This window comes from Saccopteryx leptura, chromosome 3, assembly GCF_036850995.1.
Source record: "Saccopteryx leptura isolate mSacLep1 chromosome 3, mSacLep1_pri_phased_curated, whole genome shotgun sequence".
Classification (NCBI taxonomy): Eukaryota; Metazoa; Chordata; class Mammalia; order Chiroptera; family Emballonuridae; genus Saccopteryx; species Saccopteryx leptura.
In genome coordinates this window covers 139,448,179-139,461,469 of record NC_089505.1, presented here as the reverse complement: position 1 = coordinate 139,461,469, position 13,291 = coordinate 139,448,179, and the positions used below count along the sequence as shown (strand labels likewise).

General features: G+C 41.6%; 1 protein-coding gene across 2 annotated transcripts in view; it reads right to left on the bottom strand.

Annotated features, from left to right (window-relative positions):
* Positions 1 to 3,995: 3,995 nt before the first annotated feature.
* DNAJC6 (DnaJ heat shock protein family (Hsp40) member C6) overlaps positions 3,996 to 13,291 on the bottom strand; it is a 180,854-nt gene continuing 171,558 nt past the window's right edge. For both annotated transcript variants that reach the window (XM_066376488.1, XM_066376489.1), the window contains exons 16-19: positions 12,729 to 12,992; positions 10,000 to 10,142; positions 7,545 to 7,721; positions 3,996 to 6,659 (exon numbers count right to left, since the gene is read on the bottom strand). In XM_066376488.1, the coding sequence (XP_066232585.1) occupies positions 6,558 to 6,659; positions 7,545 to 7,721; positions 10,000 to 10,142; positions 12,729 to 12,992 (686 nt within the window). In that variant the 3' untranslated portion in view covers positions 3,996 to 6,557. The remainder of the gene's footprint in view (positions 6,660 to 7,544; positions 7,722 to 9,999; positions 10,143 to 12,728; positions 12,993 to 13,291) is intronic.

Genomic DNA, 13,291 nt, shown 5'->3' with positions numbered 1-13,291 from the left:
CTTTCTAATAGCTGTTAAAGCACTCAGGAAACTACATATCACCCAAACACCAAAAGCCTGTCTTTTTTAGCTCACTTAACTGTAGTGCCAAGCTGTTCTCATGAGGAAGACTTTTCTTCTCTTTAATTGATGAGGATTTCCTATGGGGTCAATCCTCCCTATTTCCCCTTCCATTCCCAACCACCCAGCAAGTATCGGGGAAGTCATATATAAGGGTTTGCTGGAGCCTTCCATGTCACCCTGAGGCCAGGGAAATTATTTTATATTAAAATGATATTACTTCAGAGGCACAGTTTGGTTTGAGTGCTTTAGGCTTAGTGGTAAGAAACTGGAAGACACTGAGAAGCAAAAAGATGAGGTTTTAGCACCAGAGTAATGTCCAGAATCAGAAAAATGCAGAGCCAGCATTGGTATCCAAGTTTCCTGCCCACACTAGCTGTCCTTTCCAGCTTACTGAGTTTCTATTTTTCTGTATTTTTACTTTCTTTTATTTTATTTTGAGGGCTCCTGCAGGTTGGGGAAGACAGGGCAGGGCCAGGTATGGCTGGGGCTCCCGCAGGGGATGAAGATGCAGGGAGCAGGACAAAAAGGGCAGTCGGTCAGCATTAATAGTCCTCCTGACCAGTTAAGCATCTGTGTTTAATTCAATCAATTCTACACCTATTTATTTGGTGCCTTCTATGTGCCAGGCACTGTTCTAGGATCTGGGGATACAAAGATGAAAAAAACAAGGGCCTTGCCCAAAAGGAGCTTCTATATTCTGGGGGTGAAGGGCATGAACAGAACAATTACAATTTAATAAGTAAGATAAAATCAGGGAGCAGTGAGTGCTATGAAGAAAATACAGCAAGGGTTTGTGATTCAGCATACTGTATGTGTGTGTGTAGCTTTGGGGAAGATCCTGGAGGTAACATTTGAGCTGAGACTCAAATGAAAAAAAAAAAAAAAAAGCAGCCCTGGGATCTAGGCAAAGAACGTTAGAACATTCCATGGGTGGCGACAAGGGTATTGAAGTCCAGAAAAAGATAGTAGTGGTTGTGAGGAGGTAGTCGTGGGGAGCTGCAAATGCTCCTCCGTGTCCTGGTTCCGGAGCCCCTTTCCACCATTCTCCCTCTCTCTCTGAGACACTCAGAGAAACAGACACCCAGACGCACACAGACCTACCCATGTGCCCCATATATGGTCCCTGCCAGCCCCTCAACCCCTCCCTGGGCCCTGTCACGAAGGAAGTCCCCATGCTCCACTTCAGATGTTCTAATAAGACAAAGACCAAGTGAGAGTTGTTTTGGGGATGTAAAGGCCCATAAAATAAAGCACATGTTCCAAGAGGACTGAAAAGACAAGAAAGGGACTGTCATATTTCTGTTATCTTCTATTTCTTGTAGGCTCCTACCAATTATGGGGTGCCCTACAGGAGTGTGTGTATTCTGCAGGCCAGTCAGAGAGGACTGGGGGCATGAAGCACAGCTATGTGGAGAAGGGGTGGATGTGGGGAATGACAGCACCACAGGTGTGGAGAAAGTGGGTGGGAGAAGGGATGGGGCTGCGGGTAAGGAAGACAGAGGAGTGATGGGAATGGTGCAGGTGTTACAGGGCAGGTAACTTGATGAATCCTGAATTCTCCCCCTTCCCTCGCAGACCTTCCACCAGGTACCGACTACCTGTCATTGCCCTGCACTACCTCCTGCTGGTGTCCACCCTCCTCTCCATCCTGTGTGGCTCCTCACCTTTCCTGCCCTCAAATCTTTAAAGAGTTATCTTGTCCGATGCTTTAACCATCTGAGAAAACCTGCTTTCCTCTTCCCAGATGCTGCACTGAAACACTGTTCTTTACTTACGCATTCCACATTTCCTCAAGAAAAAGAATCACCAAGAACAGAAAGGAAAAGCTTAGAAACTGAATCTTATCCCCAACTCTCCATCAAGGGTTATGTGAATGTGTAAGATTGTGTCCTCTGTCACGCTGTGTAGAACTACACTGGACTTCTTCAGATAAACTTTTATATTCTCTCCTTGCATTCCATTCTCTCACATCAGAAACTATGTTTATTATCTCCATTTTAGGGAAAGAAAAGAGATGGGAAAACTAAGGCTCAGATAGTACTAACTAGTGAGTAAGGAAGTTGAGATCAAGCCCCAAACAATTCAACTCTAAACTGAATCAGATAGCCAGCACTTGTACAGTAGTAGATCCTACACACCAGTAAGGCAGAAGCTGTCACAGTAATTAGAAATAGCAGCCCCTATGACTAAGAGAGCAATCAAATATACTCAATAATTTATTTTCCCTTATATATCTGTGTCTTGCAGACACAAAATAATGGTTGAATTAACAGAAAATAATAAAGTTCACCATATATAGTATCTCTCCCTATCCTACAGAAAAGGTCTAGCCTCAAACCCCACCTCTGGGTAACCTCCATGCTTCTGTTTCCTGAGGTAGGATTTACAAAAACTGATTCTCAGAACTTTTTGAGAATGAATGAGAAAATAGAGATATATAAGAGCACCTAGGGTCATGCATTTAAAATAAATGTGATGGCCTCATATCTGCACCAGGGTTGGCTCTCAGGTTCACACACAAGTTAAATGCCAGTATGATGCAACACTATTGAAATCAAAGTTAGTTTTCTTTCCTCTCAGCAACCACCTCTCTTCACAGTTACGCCCTTTACATGACTTACACTGCAAGTCTCTGCCATTTTAGGCAAACAGATCTGTCAACCCAAAGAGACAGAAGAGTGAATTGGTTGCCTTCTACTCATGTTATCCACACCCTGTAACCTGAGGATTTTGATGTTAATTCTAGCTCTAATACTGACCTGCTGCAATACTGTACACCATCTTATTGACTGTCAGTAACAATAACTATACTGCTCACAAAAATTAGGGGATATTTCCAAACAAATGTGAAGCAATAAAATATCCCCTAACTTTTGTGAGCAGTATATTTAGTGAATACCCACGTAATAACAGTTTATATATAAGAGTCTCTTGCTGCTCCATTGCAGGGTTGTTAGGATTACTTCTTTTACAGGGGATAAGGTTAAGACTCAGAGACTTTAAGAAACTTACCCAATATGACAGTCTTAAGGATTCAAACCCAGTCTTCTGGTATCAACTGGTATCAAACCAGCACTGTACACTATGCCCGAACACCATGGTTTAGTTTTGGAACATTCAACACCTGTTTACTTGACCTAAATCCTAAATTCCCTAATAGATATTTCTAGTGGGGAGACTGTTGCTATGATAACTATTTCTGGAATTTGACTTTTGTGTTAATTCCTTAAATGGTGTTTCATCGCTAGCATTAGGACTCAACTTGAGCTTTCTTGCAGATGTAGACACTATAGTGATGCTTCAAACGCTTTTAATTTGTAGCATTTGCTTCCATATGAACACGTGGCTTCTGTCCTAAAAGAACTAAAATATGTTTTCTATGGCAGTCTCGGACTCCCAGGATCAACCCCTCTGCCTCAGTCTACAAATGAAGCTTTGAAAACCCGTTAATATTCTAGTTAGGATTTCTATGCTGATTCTTTTTTTTTTTTTTAAGATTTTATTTATTGATTTTTTAGAAAGAAGAGAGAGAGAGAGAATAGCAAGGAGGAGGACTGGGAAACATCAACTCATCTCGAATGTGCCGTGACCGGGAAAGTCTGGGGTTTCGAACCAGCGACCTCAGCATTCCAGGTCAATGCTCTATCTACTGCACCACCATAGGTCAGACTCTGTGCTGATTCTTTCTGAAACATAGTAGTATTCACGTAGCATGATCAAACTGTGTGTGCCTATGAGGGAAAGGGTAGCAGTGGGGGTGGTTAGAGTATGAATCCAGAAATCCTGTCAGAGTACATTTTGGTACAAATGTGTCATGCTTTTCATAGTCTTCCCCCATAGCTTTTCTTAAATGTGAATCCTGTCAGAAGCGGTATTCAAGCTCATCATTATAATTCCTACAAGTGTAAAAATAACTTAGATTTCTACAAATATTTTTGAGCTTTTTAATATACATTACAAATATTTTAGACGAATCACATTTTGTTGTAACATATTTACAAAACAAAAATATATTACAATAAATATGAATGAAATGGTGAAATTGATCAACAAGAAGTCCTGTCACAACCAGATATTTAAAAGGAACGCAAAAACTTGTTGGTCTACATATGTTAAGATAAATATGCTTGAGATAAATAGAGGCCCAGAGTTATAATGCATCCGGAAAAGAGATGGGGGAACCCAAAATTAAGTTAGGTAAGGTTCTTTCTCACTGCTAATTACATAATATTTAATGATATTTTAAAGTGTGAACATTGATGAATTATCAAAACATGATACAAAGCTAATACAGTTCTATCATTTCAAAATGTACGTGACATTCACATAATATCCTTTTAATTATCATTATATACTTTAGTGCACACAGTATCTACAAATGTGGATGAAGAAAAAAAACAAGTCACAGCAACATGTCTCACATTCCAATTTTAAATAAGACAAGCACATACTGGATCAAACATTATTTTATAATACGTTAATAAATATCACCTAGTTCGTTATGGTACCTCGAACAGTTTACAGCTGTATATTTAAAAAGAACATTTTTTTTTTTGCGAGTTTCACATTGTCAGTAAAAAGTAAAATAAAAAACACATCCTTTTAACAAAAAAGAAAAAAGGAAAGGAAGAATTCTATATAAAACAGAAAGCATTTTTTTCCTTTTTCTTATTTGGAACATAAAGCATTTTGACATGCTGCTTTTCCAGTACAGTTTGCCACAATAAAAGTAAAATAATAACAAACAAATAAACAAACAAAAGATTGTCTTTAAAAACAATCTTTGAAAGCTTTTCCAATATTGAGCATAAACCTTTTAAATTAAATCAGCATGGAAATCTTTTGCCCGACTGCTCTGCATATATATATATATATTATGCACACTGTGTATGTGTACACCAAAGAGATATACTAAAGCCACCGGATAACAACTGCTTACCCCTCAAAATCAGGAACAGCCAAAATGCTGAACTAAAGACCAGTTTGAAGTCTGCGAAGGTTTCCCTCTTTGCTTTCACAGATGTCCCTGTATGAATGTTGTTCCTGTGGATCCCCAACAACTTTTGAAACAATAAACCCCTCTCTCACAATCCAGGGGGTCCAGTTTTGCCAGGTGGGGAGAGGAACTGGGAATCCTGACAAGCCATCTGACTCGGTCTGAGGGTAAGCTCATCTCTTTCACTGCAACTGCGCCCGACTGGCTCTAGTGCTTGGTGTTCTAGTCTCACCACAACCACTCGCAAACCCAGAGGGCGCTCAGTCCACACTAGATAGCAGTCCTGAGAACTCATGAAGGTGCCAACCTGCCTTACAGCAGACTAAGAGCTCTGTCTTGCTAAGGAAAAGGAAGAGCGTTAAGCCTAACGGCAAAATCAGAAGTTTCCTTCTAGTCAGCTTGAGTTGCTGTTATATTAAAACTTTTTTCATTAAACAACCAGTTTTCTGAAGGGAAAAGAAGGTAGTGGCCCAACTTTCTGACCAGGAATAAAGATTTCCACATCCTCAGAGTCCCTGTTTTCTTTAACCAGCATTTTCACTAAGTTTTAGTTATCCAGGAAGAGTCGGTGGTCATCACTAGATTGTAATATAATCACTTCCCACAATTCATGTTTTGTTGTTTTTTGCATCTGTTAGTCCTCTTGACCAAATGAAGTGTACAGTTGTTATGCTAATGACCGCATTAACTTTCCATTAAAAAAAAATACTTAGGCCCTGGCTGGCTGCCTCAGTGGTAGAGCACAGGCCTGGCATATGGATGTCCTGGGTTCAATCCTCAGTCAGGGCACACAAGAGAAACAACCATCTGCTTCTCTGCCCCTTCCCTTTCCCTTTTTCTCCCCCCCCCCCCTGCAGCCAGTGGCTTGATTGGTTTGAGCATTGCCCTGGGCACTTGGTCAGAGTGCATCATCCTCATGTGCTAAAAATAGTTTGGTTGTGAGCATCGGCCCCAGATGGGGTTGTTGGGTGGGTCCCAGGCAGGGCACTTCCGGAAGTCTCACTATTCCCTTCCTGTCACTTTAAAAAACAAAACAAAACAAAACAAAACTTGGTTGTTGTATTCCTGGAGTCTAAAGCCATTGCTCAAAGTATGTCAATATCATTATTAAAATCCATTAGATAATCCTATTATCATAACTTTTGCTCATGAGTCCTATTGCCAGACAGTGAGATGGGTGTTATGCTTTTGGTGGCTTCTGATTTTCATTTCCCCACAATATGCTGAACAGGCTCCTCACAGGGCTGGCTGGAATGCTGTAACTCTGCAAGGTCATTTGACTCCGAGTTCCTCTCCTGCTTTGGACCTTTTATGGTGGAGACTTGAGAAAACAAACACCCACATTCCTTACCAAAGAGGAATTAATTCATGAGTAACTTCACAGTTTAGTACTGGATACATGTTACTGGAGTGTTTGGTTCATCTTTGAAAACCGCAGAATTGTGACACACACTAAGCATTAGCACAGGTCTGCGGCAGAGATGGGAAAGCTCATATATTAGTACAAGGGCTTTTGGCCCTGATTTTCAAATTCAGACCAGGCATCATTGAGCTCCATGAAAATCATCTTTGCATATTGTTCATAAGGTTGCCCAGTAGCCTACAGAAAAAAACAAACAAAGTAAACACACATTAGATACCACAGACCAAAATTTTATTTATATTAAATGTTCAGGCTGGTATGTGGGCTCTATCGTATTGAAATGTTTTTCTATTAGGCCATTTCTTTTTTTCCTTTTTAGATTTTATTTATTCATTTTTAGAGAGAGGAGAAAAAGAGAGAGAGAGAGAAAGAAAGAGAAAGAGAGAGAAAGAGAGAGAGAGAGAGAGAGAGGAGCGAGGAGCAGGAAGCATCTACTCCCATATGTACCTTGACCAGGCAAGCCCAGGGTTTCGAACTGGTGACCTCAGTGTTCCAGGTCGACACTTTATCCACTGCGCCACCACAGACCAGGCAGGCTATTTCTCTTCTTACAGCCCAATCTATAAGACCTTAATTACTATGACCTCCCAAGCATTCCCTCCCTCTCGAACTCCACATATGGTAGTTGTAATCAGTCAAAGAGTAGATAACAAAGAAGTTATTGGGCAGCAAAAGGTTCTTCTCTAGTCTCCAGAATTATCTATCCAATGACAAAGGTTTATGACAGCCCGTCTCCAATGTATTATATTTCTAAATTCCCATTTTTCTCATTTCTAAAAATAACTAAGTTCTTGGATAACCCAGAAATTCGTCACTGCAAATCGGAAACCTCTGTGAGGAAAGTCCCCCATTCCATTATTTGTAATATATAGCTTGATTTTTTTTTCATCCACTTTATTAAGTATCTCTTTGTTTAAATACCTGATTTTAGCCCACAGTCTTTATTTTATCGTATAAATTGCCTAATAACCAGTAAATCGAAAGTACGCTGTTTTAATACCTGTTTATCAACTAATGAAATGAGGGCCAAACAGGCAATACAGTGGGGCGGGTTCTGCTCACCTTGTCTGGATGCACCACCAGCACAGCCCTCCTGTACACCTTCTTCACCTGCTCGGGCGTTACCAGGTCTGCCATGCCAACCGGTTTCCACTTGGCCTCCCCAGCCCACAGCACAGTGTGCATCGTGGAGAGGAGTGCTCTGATATTTCTCTCTTTGCCTTCAATCCATTCCAGAATCTGTAAAGGCAGGGGGGGTTAAGAAAATCAGAGGTCTCTGTTGGGACTCTGGGAACCCCTCCTGCTCCAATAATCCCTGACGCTCCTTGTAGACTCCAAGCTGTCTCCTCTACCTGGACCGCTTTTCCACCTCCACACCCTGCCTTCTCTTTCTGGTTACCTCTTCATCAGCCCTCAAAAGTCGGCTCAGGATTTCATACTGTTCCCCTTTGAGAATCAGAATTCCTTCCTCTCTGTCCCACCCCAGAGTTCATTATTTACTCCTACGGTATAAACTCCATGGGGACACACACCATGTCTGAAATGCTTTCTGCTATCACATTCTGTCTCGTACAGTATCCGGCACACAAACACAAAATACATATCCCTTGAAAAAAATTCAGAATTTCCCTGGGCTACTCCTTTGAACATATTTCTAGCATATATGTACCACAATTTATTGTCACTATCTGTCCTTCCCTGTCCAGAGGCAGAGCTGTCTGAGGAAAGGTACTGCTTCTTATATAACACTGTAGCTCAGAAACCACACAACTCTCCTGGCACAGAATAGAACTCAAACAGGTTTGTCTAATGAATTCAGCCATTTTAGTCATCCATTCAAACTACTCATAGTTTGGATCTTCATATTTTGAACAAATAAGGGTGATTAAGTAAATGGATTCATAACAATGTGTCAGCACTGAGCACATTATAGGAGCTCAGGGCATATTTATCATCAAATGAATGGTTTAGTCAAGGTTAATGATGGTTGCTTTTTCAAACAGCTAAATGCCCTGTACCAACCAAATAACCAAGCATGGTTTAAATAACATACATGACTCTCTTTTATAGAAAACTGTCCGATTTGCCTCATGAACAAAAGTTATCAAGACGGAGCACAAAGTTTTTTGGAAGGAACATAAAGCCTCTGTGATGTTACATGAAGTGCAAAGCAAATACAAACAAAAGATCTTCTATCGCAGTGGTCCCCAACCCCCAGGCCACAAACTGATACCATTCTGTGGGCCATTTGGTACTGGGCCGCAGAGAAAAAATAAATAACTTACATTATTTCCATTTTATTTACATTTAAGTCTAAATGATGTTTTATTATTATTATTTTTTTTTATTTTTTTTATTTTTCTGAAGCTGGAAACGGGGAGAGATAGTCAGACAGACTCCCGCATGCGCCCGACCGACCGGGATCCACCCGGCACGCCCACCAGGGGCTATGCTCTGCCCACCAGGGGGCGATGCTCTGCCCCTCCGGGGCGTCGCTCTGTTGCGACCAGAGCCACTCTAGCGCCTGGGGCAGAAGCCAAGGAGCCATCCCCAGCGCCTGGGCCATCTTTGCTCCAATGGAGCCTCGGCTGCAGGAAGGGAAGAGAGAGACAGAGAGGAAAAAGAGGGGGAGGGGTGGAGAAGCAGATGGGCGCTTCTCCTGTGTGCCCTGGCCGGGAATCAAACCCAGGACCTCTGCACGCCAGGCCGACGCTCTACCACTGAGCCAGCCAGCCAGGGCCTATTTTTTTTTAAATGACCAGATTCCCTCTGTTACATGCATCTAAGACTCACTCTTGACGCTTGTCTTGGTCACGTGATACATTTATCTGTCCCACACTAAAGGCCAGTCTGTGAAAATATTTTCTGACATTAAACCAGTCCGTGGCCCAAAAAAGGTTGGGGACCACTGTTCTATTGTACTCAAAAAAAAGTATCAAAGAATGTATACATCTTCAACACATGTTTGAATCTGTCTAGAAATGTGTTCTAGTTTTCCACACAATGACTCACTGGCTGTGCTGGTCCTGGCTGTGGAGAGGCTCTGATGAAGTCAAAGATGAGACCCTCATCTCCCACGCTGTTGTAGTGACAGCATATTTAGTAGTTTGTCACATAGGAATTGGACCTCTCCCTCTGTGAAGAGCGTTCCTATTCTCTTGATGTTTACAAACTCTTTCACTATCTCACACAGTTCAACATTACCACCCTTTTATTTCCAAGCTAACCTGGGTCCCCTGTCCACACAACACCCTCCTCTATGAAGTATCATCAGTTTCCTCATCTGTGATATAAAAGAGTTAGAGTAGCTGGTTTGCAAATTTAAAAAAATAATGGAGAAACATCCTTTTCCCCAAGTCAAATCTTACCTAGACTTCCAGAATCAAAACCAGATAAAAACAGAACTGCTCTGGTTAAAAGTGAAGGAAAGCAGTGAGGAGTAAAGATCTAGGACCGCTGATGGCTCCACACACACGACCTTGTCACACGGGAGAATCACACTGGGTCAGGGACTCACCTTCAATTTCTCAGGATCCATTTCCTTAGCCATTTCTTCCTTTCTCATCTCAGCTATTGTTCGAGGACCCTTTTTGTCTTTATGTGCACTGAAACCTTGACCAGATAGTAGGTCTTCAAAGTCGGCTGCTTTTTGTTTCCCTTCTGCAATATAATTTTTAAAAAATCATTATAGTTTTTACTTTTTCTTTTTTCTTTTTTTTAGAGAGAGAGAGAGATAGGGACAGACAGGAAGGGAGAGAGATGAGAAACATCAACTTGTTATTGCATTACTTAGGTTGTTCATTGATTGCTTTCTCATATGTGCCTTGACCAGGGGGCTCCAGCTGAGCCAGTGACCCCTTGTTCAAGCCAGCAACCTTGGACTCAAGCCAGTGACCTTGGGGCTCAAGCCAGTGATCAGGGGGTCATGTCTATGATTCCATGCTCAGGACAGAGACCCCACACTCAAGCTGGTGAGCCATGCTCAAGCCGGCAACACTTGAGGGTTTCAAAGCTGGGTCCTCAGCATCCCAGGCCGAAGCTCTATCCATTGTGCCACTGTCTGGTAAGGATATAGTATTTACTCTTAAACATAGTATCATACCATTGTGTCATAACACTTATAGAGTCTTCAAGGTGCTTTCATATGCAATAACACCCTTAATCCTCATTTACCCTGTGGGTATAGTATGAGACTGCGTGCCTATTTTATAGATGATGAAAATGAAGTCTAGAGAACTTAAGAAATTTGAAATTTGCCCAGAATTATACACCATGTTCATGGCAAAGCTAGGACTTGAGGCTAGATCGTTAGACTAAATCCAATTCCAAAATTCCGTTTTCACTGTACTATCTATTTATAGATGAGGCTGCCCATGATCTATCACCTCCCCCCCCCCCCCAAACACACACATCTTGCCCTAGCCATACAGATAGTATCAGTGATGGAACTAAGATCTGGATTTTGGTACTTGAAATCCATGCATCCCACCACTTTCCTTGCTAAGCCCCGTTGACAGTTTTAGTCCATCATAGAGGTCTTTTTCTCCAAGTCTGGTTGTGGCCTCAATCTTTCTCAATCTATTTGAAGAGGCAGCCTAGCATGGTGGTGAAGAGCGGAGACTATGGAGACAGACTCCTGGGGTTTGAATTCCAGCTCGGCTACTTATTAGCAATGTTACCTTGGGACAAGTTATTATCTTCTCATCTGTACAATGCAGACAGTTACTGCTAATACTGCTTACCTCATAGGATCGTTGTGACAATTAAGGTTAACATTTTAAAGTACTTAGAACAGTACCTGGCTATTTAAATATGTGTTAAATTAAAACAAAACAGAACCAAAATACAGTAGTCCATGCCATCAATGCCCATCAACCAAAGCTGGTGTCTGAAATGAAACCCGTTTGCCATCTCTATAAAGGACACACACACTCACATACGTACACATTGGGACTAAGGATTTTGTCTTTTTTGTTCACTGTTGTATCCCCAGTGTTTTCCACACTGAAGATGCTCCATAACTACTTGCTGATTTGAGGACACTCACCCCACATCTACGCAAAATAAAAACAAAAAAGCCACAAGACTCATGGAATTGTCCAAGGACTATCCACTGCTAGACAAAGAACAATTATGGTGTTACATATTCCCAACAAAAGCATCCCTATCACGTTAATATTGTGAGAAGGCAACATGTCGTGGCAATTAAGAGCAGGCTTTCTGGAGCCAGACTGCCTGAGTTTAAATCTTACCTTTGTAACTTACGAATTTAGAATATTACTTTATCGATCTATGCCACAGATTGCTCATCTACAACATAGGGTTAGTTTTGAAGATTATAGAATACATGAAAACTGTTTAGAAAGGCATCTGATATAAAGTACATATTCAATAAATGTTAGCTACTGCTACTGGGAAAAGTAGGCTTTCTCTCTATGGATTCCATTGAGGGAAAGGCCTGTTTCCTCATCATGTCCCTGCACATTTAATTCTTAGGAACGATCAAATCAACTAGAATGCAGAATGCCAGGCATTTCAACAAACTCACATTTAACCATCCCTGCTATGCAAAATATATTTTACTCATCAAGAATCCTATTCAAAAAATAAAAAAAAATCCCATCCAAAGTATCCTCCAGTCTTAGATGTAGGTCCATCTTGTGTACTTTTAACTTTCTCTGCAGAACAGGGGAAAAAACACCACAGGAAATCCAGTGGTCTCAGGAACATCTACCAACCAGAGCATAAGAAAGTGTAAATGTCTAAGACATACACATTCTAATCAAGACCCAAGGGAAAATGTGAACACAGTGCTAAAAAAGTTCCCAACTTTTCTCTTCTACCCCACCTTTCAAGAAATGACAGTTTCAAGATCCATCCACTGCTCCACTCATCCATTCAATATTCGTTTAGTGTCTATGATATGCAAGCACTATGCTATGCACCTATGATAACATGGCAAAAATTCACAGTCCCTGCTCTCCATCTGGTTCTAGTGTGTGTGGAGAAACAGATAAGTGAGCCAACAGTCACAAAATGATGTAAGCGTTAAGAGCATGGGAAACCCAGGTGCTCTAGGCACAGTGTTGGAGACAGCAGTCATGTTGTATCTCTACAACTAGAAGATTGCTTCAGAAACTACTGGAACTGTTTTCTGTCTCTTTCTGAGACATGCACACAGGTAGTATGACACACACAGGCCACCCTGTAGCCAGGCTCCATGCCACTCCATACCATCATCCTTACCCAAATTGGAGGGTCCTTTCCCACGTTCACTCTGCACCCCAGGCATAGCTGAGAAGCTCACGTTGTAGTTGGGCCGGTTCTGGGGAGAGGAGTGTGGCATGCTAGGCTGTGGCTTAGACTGTGTCTGCTGCCAGTTATAGCCACCTCCCTGCTGCCACCCTCCACCCATAGGCTGGGGAGAAGCTTTCTGTGGTGAGCTGAGAGGTGGAAATCCCCCACCCAATCCAGTTGGTGTGGTGGGTTTGCTGGCAAATGAAGAACTACCTATAGAAGAAAAAGGGGGAGAAAGAAGTAATGTTATTTTGACTAGCCTCTAATTCTTGTGTCTTGAGTTATTGTTTTGCAATAACCTTAGTGGAAATTGCTTAGTGACTAATAGCATTATTAACCTTCTTAATAGTTAAAAACAAATTACAGAGATTCCAAGATGGTGACGAAGTAGGCAGACGTTCCAACTGCCAAATCCCAGGACCAAAGTGGATTACAACAAAGAACAATCACCTTGAAAAACCAACTTTGGACTAAACGAAGAGGAGTCTATCTGTAACCAAGGATCAGCCACA